This window comes from Arvicanthis niloticus, chromosome 9 (genome assembly GCF_011762505.2).
Source record: "Arvicanthis niloticus isolate mArvNil1 chromosome 9, mArvNil1.pat.X, whole genome shotgun sequence".
NCBI classification, from domain to species: Eukaryota; Metazoa; Chordata; class Mammalia; order Rodentia; family Muridae; genus Arvicanthis; species Arvicanthis niloticus.
In genome coordinates this window covers 58,832,973-58,855,253 of record NC_047666.1, presented here as the reverse complement: position 1 = coordinate 58,855,253, position 22,281 = coordinate 58,832,973, and the positions used below count along the sequence as shown (strand labels likewise).

The 22,281-nt window shown below is 49.4% G+C and overlaps 1 protein-coding gene across 17 annotated transcripts in view; it reads left to right on the top strand.

Moving 5' to 3' along the window:
• Positions 1-22,281, top strand: part of Mical3 (microtubule associated monooxygenase, calponin and LIM domain containing 3) — a 194,537-nt gene that overhangs the window by 169,104 nt on the left and 3,152 nt on the right. For 10 of the 17 annotated variants that reach the window (XM_076940475.1, XM_076940486.1, XM_076940473.1 and 7 more), the window contains 6 exons: positions 159-253; positions 4,354-4,404; positions 5,664-5,774; positions 6,741-6,834; positions 11,290-11,340; positions 20,607-20,672. In XM_076940475.1, coding sequence (XP_076796590.1) covers positions 159-253; positions 4,354-4,404; positions 5,664-5,774; positions 6,741-6,834; positions 11,290-11,340; positions 20,607-20,672 — 468 coding nt within the window. The remainder of the gene's footprint in view (positions 1-158; positions 254-4,353; positions 4,405-5,663; positions 5,775-6,740; positions 6,835-11,289; positions 11,341-20,606; positions 20,673-22,281) is intronic. The other 7 variants (XM_076940488.1, XM_076940477.1, XM_076940490.1 and 4 more) reach the window with 5 other exon arrangements.

The window sequence follows — 22,281 nt, the reverse complement described above, 5'->3', positions numbered from 1 at the left end:
CATTTATTTGGTGTCGGGCCCATCACCTTTGGGGACAAGCTCCTATTTCCTTGTGTAGGAAGAGGATGTTTTAGAGACCCACCTGTAGCTGACTTCCTGCAGCGTGGGTTCGTGGGGTACAGGCTGCCGTTCTCACTTGGATTTCCTTCACCCAACAGAGCTGCATCTCCGGCGCCAGCTGAGTTTCTCAGAGGACTCAGACCTGTCCAGTGATGACATCCTCGAGAGGTCTTCCCAGAAGTCCAAACGAGAGGTGGGTGCGCCCAGTCCCTGAAGGGCTTCAGAGAGGGGGTGGCAAAGCATCAATTCATTCTTTGATAGGATAGCAGGCTATGAAAGCCAGGGTGGAGAGCCAGTTCCTGCTCTGTCTCTTAGTGGGCAGACATTGGAGTGTTCTGCCAGCCCACAGCCAACAGCAAAAACCACAGAGCCTTTGAAATCAGCAGCTAGGAGGGAGTATCGCCTCAGTCTGAAGAAGCGAGGGTACTCTGTCAGTTAGCAGCCTGCCCTGAGTATTTACACCATGAGCAGAGTCTATCAAGGCCAATGGGAGAAAAGCTGAGGTGCTGCTTGGAGTCATGCAAGTGTGGACTAGGCACCAAGCATGGAGGGGAGGTAGGCCAGGCTGCTCCAGGAGTAGGCCTGGTCATATTTGCTCTCTGGTGATTTGTTAAGTAGAGAGAACTTTGTCTGTTTAAGAATTGACCCTGAAGCAGCATTAGTCAGAGGTATTGGTATGGGTCATCCACTGAGGCATGCACAGTCTACCAGTGACCACTCCCTCTTGTCCCTTTTTAACATGGCTTCTCAAGGCTTGGACTTCAGTCATCTCCTCAGTCAACAGCCTTGAACTGTAAACCAACCAGGGCAGGCTGTGGAAGCTCTGCACCTACTATATGTCTGTTCACTGAGGTGGTGTCTTCCTGTTACAGCCCCATCCTCCAGCCTGACTCGGTTCCTCTTTTAATAACTCAACAGACTAAAAAAAGTCAGTTCATTCTTGTCTTGTTCTCTGTTCATCTGTCTAGTCTGCCGGGGCTTGATGATAGCTCCCTGCTGTCCTAGTCACTAAGATCCACAGACCTCTCCTTCTCTATCACCTGCACCCAGGCCTCATTTCTTGCACCAGAAGGCCTGGGGACCATGTGCTCTCCATGGGAACTCAGTCCAATGTGTTGCTACTGGGTGTGCCTGCTGAGGTCTTCTGGGCAGTGACATTGGCACAAAGGTGGTACGTGCACATGTACGTGAGTTTCAAAGCTCATCCCTATGCTGAGCTCAACCTAAAGGAGCCTGAGCAAAAGAGAATGTGGCCCAAAGTCCCCTTTGCCCCTATGGTGAGTGTGCTCATGTGGAGACAGTTTGTGTCACGTTGGTCTTCTATCCCTGTTTGCCATTATGGTCAAGTCACACTGCTTCTCCATGAGGTAATGACACATCTTGCCACAGTGGGGAGTGCCAGATGCCCCCAGCTGACTATGCCAGATCCAACATCTTGGTAAAGCCGCCCAGTGAGCACAGGCATGAAGAACAGAAGGACTCAACTTCCTAGCAGTATGAACAAGCCATTCACAGATTCCTAGAGCAGCAAGACCTTGGACACCTTATGTACCGGGTGTATTCCCTAGGGACAAGATGAGTCCTTGGAGGTCACACAGAGAAGGCTGAGGACAAGCGGGCAATGGCAAACATGCCTCTTCGGATGATGTTGCATCTCACTGAACGAGGGCAGGGCGTGGTATTAACATATGAAACCTACTGGGCATGGTGACTCCATGCAACCCTAAAACTCAGGAGGCCGAGGCAAGATTGAACAAATTCAAGGCCAGCCTGGGCTACCTAGTGAGTTCTGGGCCACCCAGAGATACATAGCAAGATCCTGACTCAGAAACAAAAGGTGGGAGAGGGAAATAAAAATGGAACCTAAGTGGGGAACAGACCAGGGCAAAGCACCCACAAAACTGTAGAGGACGGTTTGCCACCTCTGGTGACATTTAGTGGTGAATGGCAAGCATACGTAATTTTTTAAAATGCCATTATCAAATCAATGTCAAGTTCCCAGCAGGTGACGGCTACTGTAGTTATTGGGAAGATGTGTCTCTTCTGTGGAGGAGGAAATACCTGCCAAAGCTTCTAGAGACTGGGTCTCTGATGTCTAAACAGCTCAGTGTGAAGGAAGGCACTGTGTAAAGACGGTGCCCTGAAGTTTGCCGTGGTACTATGCCATCTGGGAATCACGGTAAAGGTGTTCTGGCACCGCTGGCTTCCTCCTTCAGTGTTGCTGGGTTTGAAACCTTTCAGAATTAGAAGTTTCAGGAGCAAGGGGACCACATTTGCCACTGCCCAGGCCCTGCTTGTCTTCAGCACTTCCTGTGACCACAAGGAGTGATCTTGTCCTTGCAGAGTGCACCTGCTAGCTACATAAGGTCTCCATGGTCTTGCCATCTTAGGAATCTGGGCTTTGGCTTGCCTGGAGAAGGAAGCCTCTGGCCGCAGTGTGGTATAGGAGAAAGCTAGGCCTCTTCCTGTTTCACAGACCCAAGGCCTGAGTCAGCACTTAAGAAACAAGTGCCTGGGTTTGGTTTCCATAGTGGCACATGCTCACTCAAAGCCAGAGCCTTAATTTTATTCAAATGTTTATTATACAAATAAATTACTCAGGGGTTACATGTTTCTATTTGTATGTGAGCAAGCACACGTATATAACATGCATGTGAGAAGCTGAGAGAATGACCTTGAGTGTCACTCCTCATGTGTCTGTCCACCTTTTATGTATGTGTGTATGGCAAAGAGTTCACCATGTAGGCTAGACTAGCGGTCCGGACAGCAAATCTTGGGGGTAAGGATCTACCTGTTTCCACCTCCTCCCTAGCTATAAGATTATAGGCTCACCCCACCAAACCAGGCTTTTTATGGGGGGGGTGGGGGATTGTAGCTCACACTCAAGTCTTCATGCTTGCAAAACACGGATTTTACGAACAGATTTATCTCCCCAGCCCAATCCAGGTTTTTCTAGCCATCTAAAGCCCTGCCAACAAGAAATAACTTACTTTTGCTACCACCTGGCTCTTAAGTGCAGCCTACCCAGCTACTCCTTCACCACTGAGGCCCACTAGGGTCCACCCTGCCCTCCACCAGCCCCTTATCCTGAGTAAGGCTAGCACTGAAGCAGCTCCATAGCCAGCTAGCCATGCTCTTGAACCTATTTTCCCAGGTGACCCAAAGTGTGTCATGCTTGTCATCCCTATCACTGCCACTGCCAAGTTGGTACCAGTCCCAGCAGGGAGTGCGCTAAGAGGGTGCTGTGGATTCCTTGCAGACAGGTGTCAGCATGGCCCGGGAAGTGTGTCTGTAGGACCCTGGGGACCACATCTGTATGCTTCCTTCTTAAACTGTCCTGTTCTGCATGAGAACTTCACTCACAGTCAGCTATGTGGGGGAGAGGAACTGAGCAGGCATGATGCCCGTGCTCAGAGGTAAGAGCAGCAAAGTGTGTGCCCCAGCTAGCGTGCACGTGGCATCCTGTGCAGGTCCCCCCGTGTGCCACCCTTAGCATCCCCGAGTCCCGGATATCACCAGATTCCAATTACCTCCCTCCCTGTGTCCACAGGGACCTTTAGGCACTTTATATGACCCATGAGAAGACCATGAGAGCAAAGGAAACTGGCCAAGGCTTTGAGCAGTTCTGGTCAGTGTGTGAAGTAAAGCGGTCTCAGTGGTTGCCCAAGCACTGGTGCTTCCTCTAATCACGGTGATTTGTGCTATTTTGGTTCCCTTCACTGGGTATAGTTCTCAAAAAGCAGGTTTGCCCAGTCCCAGGACAGACACTGAAACCACATGGCCCTGTTCAAGAACACCGCCAGGTCTGAGAACCTGTCAAGAGAGTGAGGGTCAGTGGCCGTTTCCCACTTCCGGCTTCCATGCCATGCTAAGTGTTCAATGGCAGGAACAGGAAGGAAGGAAGGAAGGAAGGAAGGAAGGAAGGAAGGAAGGAAGGAAGGAAGGAAGGAAGGAAGGAGCGAGCTGCCGTGGCTGAGGAGGGCCAAGTCACCACACATTTCAACAAACTGGGATACAACAAAGAACAGACATAAAGGGGTTCAGGGTATGCTTGCTGTGCTGCGAATAGAAAAGTGAACCCCAACTCCAACAGTGGAGTTCACTGAGTCTCGTCGGCCAGGGTTCCTTCTTGTGTAGTCCTGTGTGGCATTGTGGGAAGCGATCATGTGATCGTCTTGTGTTTGTTTTAAACCTCTAACTGATTTTTGTTCCATTTCTGTATTCTGTTTTCATTTTTTAATCATCATTATCATTACTGTTCTGTTTTGTTTTCTGTTGCCATCCCCTTAAAAGTCGGTTTATGTACCACACGCCTTGGCATTCAGGAGAGCCTATTCATCAAAGGTAGTGTCTCATTCCCGCTGGCTGGTCCTCATTGCATGCCTGTCTGTGATTAACCACTTGGACAGCCCTGCTGGGCCTGCAGCCGCGTCCTCACTAACTGTCATACGTGCATGCAGCTGTCACAGTAGAAACTTCTTTAGTTGTGTCACAGAAAGAGGAGGAGACAGTCACTCTTCCGCTGGCTGGAGTGCATGTCATCATGGGTGAGGGCAGAGCTGCCCTTGTGGGATGGTCATCAGCCTCCGCTCTGGACCATTAGGGCACTGGGACACTGGAACAGTACTTGAGACCACCTCCTGCCTGTTCACCCCACCTTGTATTATTGGAGCTCCTTGAGGAGAGATAAGTCTGGACCCAAGCTGAATGTTGGATGGTCCCTTTTCTTAGAGGAAATAAAGAGGGTCTCACGAAGGAAGTCAATCTCCCACTCACGTTTCTCAGTGGCTGCCCGATGTCTGTCCAGTCACTGAATTCTTTGGGAGTGTGTCGGTGGTCCGTGTGTACAAGTGGCTGGGACATCTATCAGTGTCTGCGTGAGACTTGCCCAGCTGCCTCCTCCAAGATCACAGGCCACCCAAGTACCTCCCCCCCGACCCCAGCCAGATCACTTCTACCCTTCTTCTCCATGGCAACCATTGCCTCTGCTGACCCTGGCAGCCACCAGCACCATTCGTTTCCCAGCCTGTGTTAGACTGGATTCACTGAGATTTAAAATGGAGGCACCCAGACCTTTTCTCTTTAGATGGTAGCTACTAAAGTCCTTATGAACCCCATTACAAAGAAAGCAATCCCAAACAAGCGGAGGGAAGAGACCCCTCACTTTCCAAACCTTGTTTTTCCCTGTATCTCAGAAATAAGAGGCCTAGAGAAATGTTTTACTGCGTTACATTTTTTTCTTAAATCACCACCTTAAAAAAAAAAATCACAGGCATGCTTAAATGACCACCGTGACCTCAATGCCAAAGGAGTACCTGTCTGTCTGTGGTTTAATCTCCCAACACTCACCCCCCCCCCCCAATTAAGCTTCTTGTTGCTGCCACAGAGGTGGAGTGCCTCACATTGGAGCCTATGTGACACAGCTGTGCCCTGTGGTATTTAAGACTTCAGCAGGGACAATTACTGTGAAATCTGTGGCCCAGCCTCACCTACCATTTGCCCACTGGCTAGCAGGCAGTGACTCCCACGGAGAGGAAAGTCCTCAGACCCATGCCAGCTCACCACCTATGCAGCTGGCTTAGGAGCCCTCTCACCCTCTCTAGCCCAGAACCTACACAGAAGAGGAGCTGAGTGCCAAGCTGACGCGGCGTGTGCAGAAGGCAGCACGGCGACAGGCTAAGCAGGAGGAGCTGAAGCGGCTGCACCGAGCCCAGGTATGCGCTGGCCGTGGGATACCACGTGCAGGTGGAAATGAAATAGCATCACCCTGTGCCCCCAGAAGGCCTCACAGCATGGGAGGGGAAGAAGCCAGGGCAGAAGCAGATAGGGCAATCTTGTCTACCAAGATGACAGGCTTAAAGTGCTTCAGCGTCATGTACAGAGGCCCTGTCTTTGAGGCACTGTCTGTAAAAAAAAAAAAAAAAAAAAAAAAAAAGAAGGTCCGTGCTTTGAGTTTCCTGGAAGCCTTGGTCTAGAGTAGATGTCGAGGCAGCAAGTTCACTTGTAACAGAGTGTCAGGAGTCCAGTTTGTGGCCTCAGCCTTAGATCTGAATAGTCTGGGATTTTATCAGAAAAGCTCAGGAGTAACCCCTTGTCATCAGTCTCCATCCTCAGACCTCGTCCTAAACCCATGGTTCTCAACCTGTGGGTCGCAGCCCCTTTGGGGGGGTGAATGACCCCTTCACAGGAGTTACATATCATCTCTCATCTCAGGTGTTTACATTACGATTCATAACAGCAGCAACATTAGTTACGAAGCAGCAACAAAGATAATTTTATGGTTGGGGGTCACCACAATGTAAGGGTGTTATCTTCCAAGATGACAAGCTCAAAGTCCCTTAAAAACTATTAAAGGGTCACATTAGGACAGTTGAGAACCACCGTCCTAGACTGTTCTAGACACTTCTTATCCAACTTATTTAGGCAGGGTTTCCAATCACCCTGTCCAGTGCTTTACAGTCTCCTTATCATAAAGGCTTAATGAAATTTTGAAATACTTTCAAACTATTCCAGGGAAAGACAGCAAGCCCTGGGACCCGGCTGCATGCAGCTGTCACACCACACCGGCCATAATTTCCCTTTCAACATCTTGGCAACATTTAGCTTTCTCCCTCTTTGGGTCTGCAGCTTGATTCTCTGGGAAGCTGGAGCCTGGAAGCTTAGTCTCTGTTTCTTGGTAGATCATCCAGCGGCAACTGGAGCAAGTGGAGGAGAAGCAGCGGCAGCTGGAGGAGCGGGGCGTTGCGGTAGAGAAGGCCCTGCGAGGCGAAGCAGGTACCGTCTGGCTTCCTCTCTGACGAGGCTTGTTCTCAGGGAGAGAGCCTACCTTCCTTACTGGGGCGAGCCAGTTTGGCGTCACCTCTTCTGGAATTTGGCTCCTTCTCTCTCAGGGTTTTCTGAGTTGTTGGTATCATCAAGGTCCAGTGCTTACCTATGTTGAGGCAGCCCAGACAACCTAGGCCTGCTCCCCAGCCCATTCCTCAGCTTGCTGTTGCCATGAGGAACGAAATCCCAGGTCCTGTCGCCTACTGGTGACAAGCCCTGGGCTTCCTCTTCCTCTCCCTGCTCCTTCTCCTCCCTCCCCACCATTTTCTCTAGAAGAAAATATCTGTGACTAAGAGAGATTGTCCCACAAGGAACCATCACAGAACCTCACTCAACAGGCCTTAGCCTGCTCTCCCGAGTGCTCTTCCTGTCCTCAGTTCCCTGGGCTCTCTTCCAGCCCAAGCTACACAGCCACAGAGCCTGCATCCTCTCTTGTGTGGGGCTTCTGGCTGCCCGTGCACTCAGATTTCCATGGGTGAGCCCAGGCTTGTGTCCACCAAAGGCCAGGTCACTAAGAGCAGTATTGAAGAGGCTCTGGCTTTTCGACCAGCTATTGGCGAATAGGCATGGGAAGCTATTACAAGGGCTGTGTGGTTGGAACATGCTAGGCTTGACACTGGTGGGTACAGAGAAGACAAGGAGGTATCTGAGCTGTCTCTGTGGCCATTGGTCAGCCCGGCTTCAGGCATGGAATGATTGGCCTCTGCTAACTCAAGATCCAATGCCTGGATGGGGAGCCTCTTATCTTCATAGGTGGCCACTGGTCTAAGGACTCAGCATTCATAGTGTGGGGCAAGGAAAAAAGGAAGGTCAGAGCCTCTTGTGGCTTCCTTCCAGAAACAGGGAAGCAAGCTGGTATACCTCCTGGCAAGCAAGCTAAAGAGCAGATAGGAGTTCAGACAGGGCCAGCTGGTGCCTCATGGGCTTTCTGAACACTGGCCAGTGGTCTAGTCACTGGCATTGCCAGTAAAGGAGTCGGGGCAGGAACAGAAGCAAATCTTTCTTCAAGCCCTTTAAGTCTCAGAAATGGTGCTCGTTGGTGAACTCAGTAATAGTCCTCCAGGCAAAGATGTGTCTGAGAGAAAGAGATGAGGATGTAGATATTTTGGGGGTTGTGCTTCACCTGATGCTGGATGTGACGCTGGATATAACACTTGAAGCCCAGGCTGCCAAAGGGAATTCAAAAGCTTAAGCCACTTTGTATCCAGTGAGTTAAGAAGACTGGGAGTCACTGGTACAAGGAACACTGGCTCCCGTGCCAAGCAGTGAAGAGGGGATTCACCCACACATTTTCTTGGCTTCCCAATGCACCACCATGTCAGTGGTCTGTCCAGCAGCCTGAAGGCCTCTCTGCCTGTTCTCTCCTCTGACTGATCTTCTCAGTGCAGCCTGCACTGGATGGGGTTAGCCCTCCCTCTGGAGAGCCCTGGCTACAGAGCTGGAAACCCTGTCCTCTCCACTACTCTCTTCATGTACAGAATGCCAGCAGGGGATCTGGATTTCCGTCCCACATCAATAGTTGGCATTACTATCTAGGGACATGGTTCACAGAGCTTCCCAAAGGTGCTCTGTCCCAGAGCTCTGCTCAGAGGCTCAAAGGATAACCATTTGGCCAGTGGTTTCTGGAAAGTGCTTAAGGTCCCACGCAACTGAAGTCTGCTTTCTACACTTTTTTATGGCATGTCACTCTGGCTGCTACCAGTGAGCCAGAAAATGATGCCATTAAAAAATTGACAGAGCTGCCAGAGAGATGGTTCCGCAGTTAGGATCACATACTGCTCTTACAGAGGACCAGAGTTCAGTTCCCAGCACTCACATCAACGGATCATGGCAGTCTGTTAACTCCAGCTCCCGGGGAGACATCTCCACAGACGTCAGTGTTCACACGTGTACTCAAACACACACACAATCTGAATTTATCCTCAGTTGGGGCAGGAGAGCCCATTATATATATACAAAGTGTTAGTTGAGGCCTAAAATCCAAAAGAATTATTCTAAAATGTGGTGGTTGCTTTTTTTTTTTTTTTTTTTTTTTTTTTTTAATGCTCACACAAACTTGAAAGTACAAGTTCAGTGAGAATTACAGATACTCGAAAGCCTGAGCGCAGTGCGTCCCGGCAGGTGCGTGTGTTTGCTCTTAGTGGGAGCCTTTAGCTGCTCGCCTGGAAATCTCAATACCTGCAAACACAGCAGATGCAGGTGCTCACGAATAAGAGCGGCTGAAATCACCAACAGTAATTCATACTCTTTATAAAACAGAAAACAAATATAGGGGCTGGAGAGATGACTCTGTGTGAAGAGTGCTTGGTGGCTGTGCAGGGGACCTGGGTTTTGTCCCCAGCACCCACACGGCTGCTCATAACCATCTGTAACTTCAGTTCCAGGGGATCCAGTGTCCTCCACAGACACCAGGTGTGCATGCAGACTAAACACTCATACACATAAAATAAAAATAAATCTTAAATGATAAACGAGAAGCTTCCCAACGCAAAGAGGAACCCCAGGTGCGCTGCAACGTGCTGGCGTGATACCTTAGCCGCTTGGAAGGACCAGCAGTGCGCTCAGAAGCCAGCTTAAACTCTTAAGCCTTCTAGGGACCCTACTCAAGGATCCCCACACAGTGGCACATGATCTCTGTCATTGCCAGCAGGACTTGAATTAACTAGCTTCTTACCAATGGATGTATGACAAGTTCATCTTCTTGTACATGAAGCAAAAGAAGCTTGGACCTAGCAGCTCCCTGCAAAAGCAGACTTACCTGCAGGTCTTCAGTGGGTCAAAAGTTGGCATGTGAAGCCCTTGACCAAGCTGTGCATTAAGTCTTCAAAAGTTCAAACTGGCTGTGGGCCAGGTATCTGGGAGTCCCCTGGGGCACCCCTCTTGAAGAGCCTTAGGATTCAACAGAAGGTTGAAAGCCATGTTCTAGTCCAACTCCTGGCTATAGGCAGATCTTTGCAAAGGTGAAGCTGTGTCTACGGGTGCACCTTAGAGGCTCATCTCCCTATGATACACTCGTATTTCCAAATACACTCTTTTTCTGTTCTTATACTTACCACTCCACACCCCGCACTGGTCAGTTCCCGGTGACCTTGTCCCTGACAGAGACCGTCTCAGAAACTGAGTGTGCACAGTAGCAGCAGCTTTCTCGATGTTTCTCATTCCTTTCCACTTGGCAGTCTCGTTGGCTGAGCAAGGAACACAGCAGCTTCTAGCTGCACCACTGGGCTCCCTCCCTGAACTGCGCCAAGCTAGCCAGGACCTGCCATCCTGGCTCATGTGGTTGCTTCAAGTCTCCATTGCTGTCAAAGGGGTCACAATTTGTTAGCCAAGATGCACTTCCTGAGAAGAGATCTAGTCTGGAGTTGCTGTCAAGCTATCTGTATCTGTCAGAGACTTTTATATACGGGACACATGGATTAGGCCCCTGGGCAAGGCTAAGACTTGTGGGATTCTTGTCCTGGAATCGGACAGGAGCTTCTCTGTTTTTCTGACTCAAGCTTCGAACCCCCGGACTGGCCTCTGACACGAGCTGGAAAGCCACCGAGGGCACTCAGCTTTCTGACATATCCATCCTTAAAATAGAAGGATGTGATTGCCAGGATCAGCATCCAGATTGTGAGGTACAGAGAATGCCAGATGTTTTGTCGTGCTCTGGGCCCTAAAAACTGCCAGCTCAAGACCCACTGCCACCAGGCTCCCTCTTTGTGCCTTAGGCACCTTAAACTGCTGGACAGCTCCTGGAGCTGAGAAAGGAGGATGGCCTACGGCAGCCTCAGAACATAGGGGGTGGGAAATATGCCAGTGTTCCAGCTGGTTTCTTACCTTGAAAGAAAAGGTCCTCTGAAGATGGGGGACCTAAACCCCAGAAGACGTGGGAGCTTCGTCTCAAGCCGGCCCAGCTCAGTGGTTTCTGCAGAAAGCACAGGCACCACTGATGGAGTCACTTGCAAGTTACTTGGTTTCCAGAGCTTTCTTTTCTCTTCTCTTTACCCCAGTGTTCACATCTTGAAAGCCTTGAAGCTCAGAGCCTCTAATATCCAGAAAGTAAGACTAGAGTAGCCTCTGTTCTAGCCTTAAACTTTCTTAACTCTCACGGGAGGCTGCCTTCCAGCAGGGTTGGTGTTCCCAGCAGTGCCAAGTCCCATCCTCCCTGAGTCAAGGTGGAAAAAGGAACCTCCCTAACGCTGGCTGGCGACTCCCTCCGTAGTGGTGTTTGGTGACCCCACCCCCTTGATACCTCGAGCTGCGTGTGTGCATGGCATGCACGCTTTCCACTGCTCCACTGGGCTTTCTCACAATATTCCTATCTGTTTTATGTGTTCTGTCCTTGATAGCTTTTGGGTCGGGGTGGCAGCAGGGTCATCTGATCCAATAACTCTTGTCTTTACCAATTCCTTGTTGTAGACTATTGGGGAGAGTCTTATTACAGTGGCCTCATCGACTTGCACCTGGGTGGTATGTATAGCATCGTCCACTGCTGCCACTAACCCCGAGACGCCCTTCCCTCTTGTCCTCCATCCCAGTCCCTGCTCACAGCAGTGAGGGGGAACCAACCTGATAACCAAACAGCGAAGCACAAACCCTTTTCCAGGCTCAGTGTCAGAGCACTTGCCTTGTATGCACCAAAGCCCTGGGTCCCGTTCCCAGCACAGCCAAAGGGAGGCAGCTGTCACGTCCTTTCCTCCACAGGTGCCTCAGAGGATAATTTAAAAATAGCTCTTGGTGCTTGAGGTTCTTCTAATGTTTTCTTGGAAACAAACAAAACCTCCAGCCCCACTCCACGAAGCCCGCATCTGCGTGTTCCGCTGTTGGGCAGTGTTTCACTTACACTCAAGGCTCCAGTCAAGACTGTCATTCCACATCTCAGCCATTAAAATGTGTAGGTGTCATATGTACTACAGTGGCCGCCACCCACTGCACTGCCCACAAGAGCTAGAGCTGGGGCTGTAACCCTGTGATAGAGCCTTTGTCTGGGCATGCCCAAGATTCCATCCCCAGCACCTACAGATAAAATAGGTTTTAGAACTTTAAGAACAGTGAATTCACCTTCAGCTATTTGCATTTCCGGTGTGTCAGGTATTCCCTAGCATATGAGAAAGGCTCTCTCTACTGTTACTGCCTCTTCTCAAACTCACAAGATTCAGTTCTTAGCTAAGTCTGTAATGCCCCTTTCTCAGTGTGCCCTGGCACTCAGCCTGCACTGATCCGTTGGGGCTTGTTAGACATGCAGGCTCTCAGACCCCAGCCTAGACCCTCTGATTTAGAAATGAGACAGAGAGGCCCGGGTATCTATTCTTACAGACTTCCCAGCTGGTCCTGATCCCTCGAAAGCAGGAGAACCCTGGTCCCATGGAGCCGAGTACTTGTCATCTTCCGGTACAAGGCTCAGCAAAGAAATGTCTATTCTGGAGACTTGCTCCTAGACTTTGAGCTGTTGTCTCCTGGAAGGCTGCCATGTTGGCAGATGGAGCAAGTGTCCAGCAACTGGCTGTCAGGGGTGGCAGGGTAACATAGCTCCCCTCTTCTCCACTGGGCACTCTGATCTCTTCACCCGCCCTTGGAGTTTCCAAGCCTCCCAAAAGCAGAAGTGCAGGGCAATATAAGGTTTCTTACTCTTCTCCACCCTTGCCCAGGAGAGAGACACTTCCTGGCCCACTCATTTAAAAGCCATAGTCTGGAGCCAGCAAGATGGCTTATCAGATATAAGTGTTTGCTTCCACACCAGACAACCAGAGTTCAATTCCCAGGACCCGTAGTGCAAAAGGACTACTAGCTCCTCCATGAGTTGTCCTCTGGCATCTACACCCTTGCCGTGATAACACATGTCCTCCATTGATACACATAAAATACGTATGTATATATATACTAAAATCGGGCCAAGCAACATATACTGGCACTCAGGAAACAGAGGCAGATAGAGCTCTGTCTACATCTATCTATCTATCTATGAGCCTATCTGCCTCAGCCTTGTCTACATAGTGAGTTCCGGGCCAGCCATAGCTGCTTAGTGAGAGCCTGCGTGCAGTAGGTCATGCCTGCAGTCTTAGCACTGGGGAGCCTAAGGGGAGACTTGACATGAATTTGAAGCCAGGCTGAGCTAGTATAAGACTGTCTCAAAAAAGTAATCCTCCAAACAAAAATATAGAGAGCTAGGAGATGACTCAGTGAGCTCAGTCAGTGCCTGTTTAGGCAAGCATGAGGACTTGAGTTCGATTCCCCTGTACCCATTTTAAACAAAACAAAATAAATTTAAGCATGGGGACATGCATTTGTAATTCTAGCGCTGGGGAAGCAGAAACAGGAGGGTTCCTATAGCTCGATGTCCAGCTAGCCTTGATGAGCTGTGGGTTCAGTAAGAGACCATGCCTCAGAAAATTAGGTGTTAGGCCGGTGGTGCAGTGGCTCTCCGCTGAGCCTACTGACCTGAGTTAAGTCTTACGAATTCACGTGCTGGAAAGAGGGATCCAGCTCCTGCAAGGTGTCAGGTGTGCGGTGGCATGTTCCTACCACCCTCACAACCAGCACATAAGTAAATAAATATGATGTAATATATAATACTGACGGGCTGCGGAGATGGTTGAGTACTTAAGAGCACTTGCTGTTCGTCCAGAGGAGCAGAGTTCAGCATCCATGTTCCCAGCATCCATGTAAGGCAGCTCACACGCCCCTGTAGCTCCAACTACAGGGAATCTGACACTCTTCTTCTGGCCTTTATGGGCACCTGTACATATATACACAGACAGGCACACATACAACAAATAAATAAAAGTAAATAAAATTTTAAAAAGAAAGATAAATGTAGCAGTTAAGAAACATTTAAATGATGTGATAATAGAGGAAAACTGCTCATGTTAACCTCTTACCTCCACACACACCAGGTACATATACACACATATACACAGTGAGTAAAATGAATCCTAAGCCAGGCCTAGGGGTATAGCTTGCTGGAAGAGCACTTGCCCAGAACACATGAGGTTCTAGGTTCCACCCCTTATACCACACACAGACACACACACACCTCATCTGATTTCTATGAGATCAGTACCATATCCATAGAAACATCACTGATCAGGAGGAGGACCCTTGTCAAGCTCCCTGGGTAGGCGGCATGAGTTGGCTCTGCTCTCCACATCCCGGTCTTGTGCTCCAGGGATCCACTTGGCCACAGGCCCCTGTCTGTGTCCTCAGCGCCTGGAATGCTGGGGGCTCCCACTCATGGCCATTGATGCTGAAAAAGGGCGGATGCTTGCACCCGGTTAACAGACCCCCGTCTCGTCTAATACCCTGTCCCGCCTCCTCGCCTCCTCCTAACAGTTCCCCTAAGAATGTTTATGTTCATTCTGAGGTCGTCTCTGTACGTGAAGAGATCATTTACGTTCAGGGTATTGTGGAGGAAGTGGCCCTAACCCACTTCTTGCCACATAACCCTTCCCTCCCGCTTGAGGTACTAGCTTTGCAGCATAGATTGTCTCTGTGTATGTCTTGAATGTTGTCTTTAACCTACTGCTCAGGTAAGCAAATGCAGTGGGCTGTTTTCTGTGGCCCCAGACACCAAATTCTAACCTTGGATTTGGTATGCTAGAGGATTCTGGAATGAAACAGAACAAGCAGAAAAAAAGGAAAAAAAAAAAAAGAAAGAAACTCAGTTTGTCTTTGACGTTTTGAGGCCCCCTTCCTCCATCAGACAGCTTGCTTCTGTCCCTCATCCCAGAACCCCATAGTTTCCCACTGCCTGCCTGATTTTCCCATGGCACAGACACTGTGTGGGTTCTGCTCAAATGTAGGAGACATCCTGCTGCCTGATGAAGGAAGGGAGGCACTTGTGTACTCCAAGAAAGAGCAAGGCTCTCCCTCCCTCCCCTCAGCACACCTGAAGGAAGACATGGATACCACAGATGACCCTGTTCAGAGTCTCCTGGTGTCTTCCCTTCAGGCACATAGCTAATATTACTTGAGGAGTAGTTTCCCTTTTGAAATTGGGATTATGAAGTAGAAAAGCTGGCTGGTCCTCTGCTCCCGCTTCCCAAAAAGGCCACACGGAAACGTCGTTTGTGGACCGTGGCATCTGTTACTGGAGACAGAGCTCTGAGCAGCACTTGGGTTGTTGGGAACTCTGTTTCTCACCCAAGAAACCCAGACACGGATTCCTGCCCAGGGCTGGGCCTGTCCTCTACAGTGCCTCAGTGGGGTCCTGCAGAGCTCCTAACCTGACACATACAGGCTTAGGGCCCTGTATAAAAAGTCTCTGTAGGCCAGGTGATAGTCATGCATTGATCCCAGCACTCAGAAGGCAAGAGGCAGGACAATTGCAGTCAAAGTGTAGCCTGAACTGAAAAGAGACTGCTGGCTTTTGTTTGTTTTGGTTTGTTTTTTTAAGGCAGTTTTGGGGTTGGGGCATGGCTCAGAGACCCAGAGCCCAATGCACAATGCCAATGAAAAAGAAAAGAAAAAGTCTTTTAGAGCCACAGAGTATATAAAAATTTATTTGACTAGCTGGAGTTATAATTTGGGGGAAAAAATCATTAAAATAATGACCCTTGAGCCGGAGAAGATGGGTCTCCAGGGTCTCCGTGTGCACAGCCTGTCTTCCGCCGGACATGTAACATGCACAGCCCACTGAGTCTTGTTTTACTAAGCAGTGGTTTGCAACCTTCCTAATGCTGTGACCCTTTAATACAGTTCCTCACGTTGTGGTGACCCCCAACCATTAAATTATTTCGTTGCTGCTTCACAACTGTAATTTTGCTCCTGTTATGAATCATAATGTAAGTATCTGATATGCAGGGTATCTGATGTGTGACCCTCGAAAGGTTTGAGACCCACAGGTTAAGAACTGCTGCAAGCAGAAGTCACTGCTCTATCAACCAGAGCAAGGTGACTGGAGATCTAGAGAAAAACACATCTCTGCTGCAAAGCTCAGATTCAGTGCATTCATGCAACTTCTGATTTTGCAGACCCTCATGTCTCGGATTGTCTGAGAGGGAAACAAAAGGCTTAGGAATGCAGCAAGGAAAGGGATCGGTCGGCCCCAACAGGTGGTCACCAGTGAGTTGGAGAGAGGCTTGCTGGTTCCATTGGTACGGCTTGCTGGTTCCTTCCTCTCCTTGGATGTTAGTAGATTTCTGCCTTTCTGGTCAAGCTGAATGTTTAGCCTGGCTCAGTTTTTAGTGTGTGTGTGTGTGTGTGTGTGCGCGCGCGCGCGCGCGCGCCAGTGTGGTGTGTATACACCTGTGTGAACTCAGGTGCACACTCACATCCACACATCCACGTGGACCTCAATTCTCACGAGTATTTTCTAGCTCACCAGCAGTTTTCCAGGCTAGAGAGTGGGTCTGCTCTCTCCTCTCTGTCTTCGGCACAGGGCCCTGTCAGGTGTACATCATCTGTGTCTTCCCGAGCAGCCTTACCTACCTGATGCTTACACACTGAATCATGGCACCAGCCATCTGGATCTCCAGCCAGAGCCTCAGAGCTTGTCATTGCCATAGTTGGGGCTGGACCTTTCAAGCTTGCTGTGTGAAGCCTTCCTCATGCACGGGGAGGCGTTGGTGCTGACCGATTAGACGTGAGGTTGCAGAGGAAGAACAGCGGAGCATAATCTCGGTCAACAGACATTTTGCCTGTTTTATACAAGACAGAATTGAACATTAACAAGAACCCCATTCTTCATACCCAACCCTCCAAGAGATTGTCCAGGCCTAGCACGTTACTCGGTGGCAGCTCACTGAGCCGCTAAGGCGCTGAAGTCTATCCCCAGCAACAACAAAAAGAGGCCAGGCATGATAGCGCATGCCTGTAATGACAACACTAGAGGATTGGGAATTTAAGGCCAGCCTGGGTTACGTAAGTCCCTGACTTGAAAGAGGGAAGAGAGAAAAGAAGGCTGGAGACAGAACTCAGAAATGCTTGCCTGGCACGCACAAAACTCTCCGTTTAATCCCCAGCCCTGCATAGATCGGTCATGGTGCACACCTACCAACCAGCTCAGTCAGCACGTGGGAGGTGGGGGCAGGAAGAACAAAAGTTTAAGATCATTCTTGGCTGGATTGTAAGTTCTAGGCCAGCCTGAGATACATGAGACTCTACCCGGATAACTAATTAATTAATTAATTAGATATTGATTCCATGCTGGGTCTCTTGGCAGTAAATATATCACATTGCTACAAAAAAGAGTAGCCAGAGTCCACCCCAGACCAGGCAAGGGCTGCCCAGAGCAGGCTGGTGTTCTGGTGACAGGAGAGCACAGCTGAGAAAGAAGCACACTTCTCCCTGGCTCTGACACCTACAGAGGCCACCAGAAAGTGGTCCACAGAGGGTAGTGTAGCTGGAAAGGAGTGCTCTGTCCCTGAGCCTCCCCTCACTTTGTAGATGAAATTTGCTGCAGTACACCAGAAGGGAGTGTGTGGAGCCCATCTTACAGACGGATAATGATTGACATTTGCATGCTGGGTATTTAGAACTGTACACACACATGGACAGTGCCTGGCTCATGAAAAGCTCACTTTTTCTCACAGTGACTGGACAGTACAGAGTTGGTGTGTCTGAAACCTGACAGGCTAGGACTTTTGGGGTCTGGCTCTCGAGGGTTCTCCAGCATTAAGCCTGTGGTGATATTCCTTGACTTGGGGACATAGAAACCTAGAAGGTATCCAAGATGGATACACAGGTGAGGCCCGCCCCCAGATTTTCTCAGCTCTAAACCAGCTTCCTGGTGACTCCCTTTCTCTTTATCCAGGAGTCCTTGAATCTGGCCTGCTCACTCTCTTTCTAGTTATGACTTCTCTCCTTTTTCTTGTCCAATCAGAAATGCTTTTCTGTCTGGCAGTGAAGGAGGGTATGCTTTTAATCCCCGGTACTCAGGAGGCAGAGGCAGGCAGATCTTTGAAACCAGCCTTGTCTACAGAGCCAGTTTCAGGAGAGCCAGAATTACACCATGTCTCATAAGACTGGGGGTTGGGCGGGGGGGGGGGGGTTGGGGGGGAGAGCAGAACCGAAAAGATTGCCTGCTTTGTATTTTAAAGAAAGTAGAGATGAATGGAAGCCAGCACAGTTCCTGGCACAGAAGGAGTAATTAGGAGACATTTCTTTGGAGGTTTTATTTTATTTGTTTTGAAATAAGTTGACATGTAGCCCAGGTTGGTCTCATGCTCTGTGGAATCAAGGAGGACCTTAACTTTTGATCCTCTTGCCTCGGCCTCCCAAGTGTTAGGTTGTGTGCCTTCTCCACTGGGTAGTAGATGTTTCTCCCATAAATTATTCTCATCTTGTCCTTAAAATAAGCCCATGATCCTTTTGGGTATTTCTAGTTCTTTCTGATATTCACAGCATTGGAGAAGCATAATTAAATGTAACCAGGCAGACTTGAAAGGCTAGATTAGAAATGAGGGGACCTCAAACTATCTCCCCTTCCAGCCCCTGCTGTCCTGAGGGGTCTCTGAGCTGTGAGCAGAAGATCTATGTCTTAGCTCCCCCCTCCCCCCCCCCCAAGGCCTGGTTAGCACATCCTCTTATGTAAATGAACACTGAACCCATCTCTGTCACAGCCTTCCTGGTACAGCTTAGTATTTTGAACAGCAAAAAAGACTAAATTATGGTTTCCATGAACACCTAAGCTCAGTGTCTTGCTTGTTTATAGCTCACCAAGGTAGAGCTCTTGCCTAGCATTCCTGAGGCCCTGGGTTCATCCCCGACACCACAGAAAAGAGCAGGGAGGAGAGAGATGACCCAGCAAACCAAAGCATCTGTTTCTCACATTTCCGTAAAAGGCAAAGAAATTGCTATTAAAATCAGAGCCTCTGTGCTTTGCCTGCAAATCTATTCAGATTCTGCTTTGGGATGGAATTCCCCATTAGATTGGTTTTTCTGTTCCATTTCTTCTTTTTAAAATAGTACCTATTAGGTGGGTTTTTTTCTTTTCTAGTTGTGAGGGGTGGGCACTCATCAAGGACATGTGGGAGGCTACAAAGCAAGTCACATGGGTGAACCCATCTGACCACACCATCCCTTTTCCCTGTTCATTCAGCAATGTCTTTTCCTCCTTCTCTGTTTTAAATGCTTGCTTCACCCAATGCTGTCCCTTCCTCTCAAACTTTATTTTTTAACTTCTGTTTCTCAATATTCTGTTATCTCAAACAATGTTCCACGTTGTAACGGTTGCACAAGGAATGTGATTGAGATAAAAGAACTTAGCATCCATTGTGTGATATCCAGAAAGTAGTGTCTACCTTTAGGTCTATGTATGCGTATATACGTGCAGACACCTGCCTCATTTTGGATGTGCATTGCTTACACACTGTGTCACTGTCCCTTGCTAATGAGTCTGAATGCTGTTCTAGCTACACAGCTACCTACCCATGTGTCATTAGAGTCCCAGGAAGTGGCAGAGAGAGTTGATATTGGTACTTACGGGATTTCTCCAGGTATCTGAGCCCCACACAGACTTTATGCTTCAAACCCAAGCAGGTGGAGCAGGTCAACTAGACCCAAGCACCAGCTCGTCGCAGCTGTTGAGATGGGATAAAAGCACCTCACATACTGTCTGTGGCTTTGGTTTGAAGGTTGTACCCAGTATCAAGGTTACTGTGCACAAAATGTTAAGTAGGACAATGAAAGGTTTTAAAGGAAGAGGAGACTGGCCCCTGCATTATCCCACTGCAGTGTAGAATGGCCAGTCCAACAGTAGCTTGACCTTCAGCCCTTCTGTTAACCTGAGCCTCATTCTCATCTTGGGCCACAGTCCTCCCAGTCCTCCCAGTCCTCCCATGGCCCAAAGGCCTTACCTTCCTGGGGCTTCCTGTCTCCTGTGTGTGCTCCTGTGGTTCTGTGATGGTCCCTTGCTCAGCTCCTCTCCCTCTTCGTCAAATGGCGGTCAGGTCTGTAGAGATCTCTGCACACTGTCTCCCAGATGCCCATCACTACTCTTACCAAGTGTCACTGTGAGTTGTTGTCTTGTCAGCTCACCCCCTTTGGGTCTAACAGTCCACGGTGTGACACCACCCCTCCACTCCAGCATCGGATGCCTCTGAAAGGTGTAGGAGCTGAAAGGAAAGGGTTGATTGGTTTTTCCATAGCCCATGGGCGGGGGGGGGGGGGGGCGGTTACTGGTTAGTGAAGTCATCTCTGTGTATTCATAGTTTCCCCTAACTTCCCTGGTTCAGAATGCAAAGCATTCTGTCCGCCCTATAGGACCATGACAAGATTAAGATGTCACTTGTGCAGACTCAGGGTCCCTTTCTGTGAACATGGTGGCCCCTTAAAGTTACGAAAAAGCTAGCTTAACCTCGAGCACATGTGTTAACCCCCTGCATACCTAGGAACACCATTGGCTGCATATTTAGAACATCTGTTGCCTGGAGGTAGGAAGACCTACCCAAGGCCACCAACCATAGGACAGTGTTCCAGTGTTACCACATGCCCTCATTAGCCACTGCTGCCTGCAGCCTGGGCCTGCTCTTGTTCGATTTCTGTGCTGGGAAAAAAAAAAAAAAAAAAAAAGGACTTAATTCATTTGTAGACTTTGTCCCCCCTGTTTCCGCTTCTCCATTCTTGTGGAGTTTTTTTCCTTTCTTCCTATTGTTCCTTTCTCACTTTTTCTGTTTTTGTCCTCTGCTTCACCTTCCCCATCCCTCTCCACCTCCAAATTCCTCTCCTCCTCTCCCTCTTCCTTTTTTTTTTTTTTTGTCTTTCTCTGTTTCCTCTTCCTTGTTTGATCCTTTTTGAAGTTGAGCCCAGTGGCGGGACTCCACGGCGTAGACCTCTCTCCTTCTGCCCTTGCTGTGTCCAGGAAGGTAACGTAACCTCACCCACTCTTCCCCATTGCCTCGAGGGGCCCGCAGCCACCATAGTCCAACAGGGATCCAAGGCCCAGCAAATGTTCCTCCTCCTCTCTCTGATTCCTGATAGCCCTACGTCAGAATGTCATGAGTATGTGGCAGTTTCTTACAAGGCACAGTATCCCTTTGACTGTCTAAGGGAGGATGGGAACAGACAGAAGCCAAAGAGCTGTGGGCTTCAGTGTCTGCAGGTTGTAGTTCTCCTGCGGTCCTGTCTACTGTTGGCGCTTGGGGCCTTGGGTCCGGTAAGCCGAAGTCCAGGAACAGGGGAGGAACCCCCTCTGTGGCAGCAGTTTGTATTGGCGGAGTCAAGGAATACTGTCCTTACAAAGACTGGTCTACACAAATGGCCCCCGAGTTCTGTTGTTTTTCCCCAACCACTAAAAACCAAACTTCTCTACCTTGTGTCTTGCCGAGTGTGTCTTGTTTTGTTTTAAGTTTGTCTGATTTTGAAGTCTGTTGTGGTGACAAGATTGTCATTGACAAGGCATGTGGGCAGGGGAAGGGAGTGTGGCCATGACTAACCCCTGCTAACCTCTTCTCTGCTCCATGGTCTCACATGTGACCACCCACCCTGCCACATCCCCTCGCTCATCAGCCGTGACCAAGCTCCAACATGGCTCATGAGCGGTGTCCCAACTCTCCTGGTGGAATTTGGAGTCTTTCTATGCCGGGAGGTGGGAAGGAGGGGACAGACTTGGTGTGCTCGTAGCTTGCCACTCCGGACAGCTTGCATGCCTCAGGGCTTCATCTCCATGGCCACAGGGGCAACACTGTGCAGAGACCCTTCAGAAGGAATGCGTGGAACTGGGCTGGAGGCTGCTTTAAAGCCAAAGACCCAAGTCTATTGGTGTGGGGAAGAAGAGCTTGGGCCCCCAGACCTGTAGACAAGCTCGACAGGCCGAGATGGAGGTGTCTGTCTTTGAGAGTAGAGCTCAGGGCCAAGACTCCCAGGTCAGGAGCAGGGGTGCATGTCTGCTTGGCACGGGGCTGATACTAACCATTGCTGTGTCAGTTCTGTCTTCAGAGTGTGATCACTAGCTAAAGACTCAGGCTTAGGCCTGACGTGTGTCTTACATACAGGGAAAGAGCTTCAGGCTTTGACTAGTGTGAAGGAGTCAGGAAGAAGTGGGCTAGAGTAATTGAGTCTGACACAGGCACAGCACTTCCCTGAGTATCGTCCATACTCCTGTGTTAGGGCATTTCTCGGACCTGGATCATCCAACCAGGCCTGGATCATCCAACCAGAGAAGTGGGTGGAAACTTGGAGCGTTCCAGTCTGACACCACTCACCTTCGGGAAGCCTTCAGACATCCTGAGCTCTGTACAGAATTATTTAATGTTGGGATGGGAGTGTAGCTCAGTGGTGGGGCATTGACTAGCACATAGAAAGCTCTGTGGTCCATCCCCAGCACACAGAAAACTACTAAGGAAAGTTTGTATCCACATAAGAGAAGAACCACTGATACCATGTGCTTCCAAGGCAAGGACACCGAGTAGCTTTGTACAAGACACAGGACTTTGTTATTTCCTGGGTGGGTTGATTCCTTAGACAGTCCTTCTT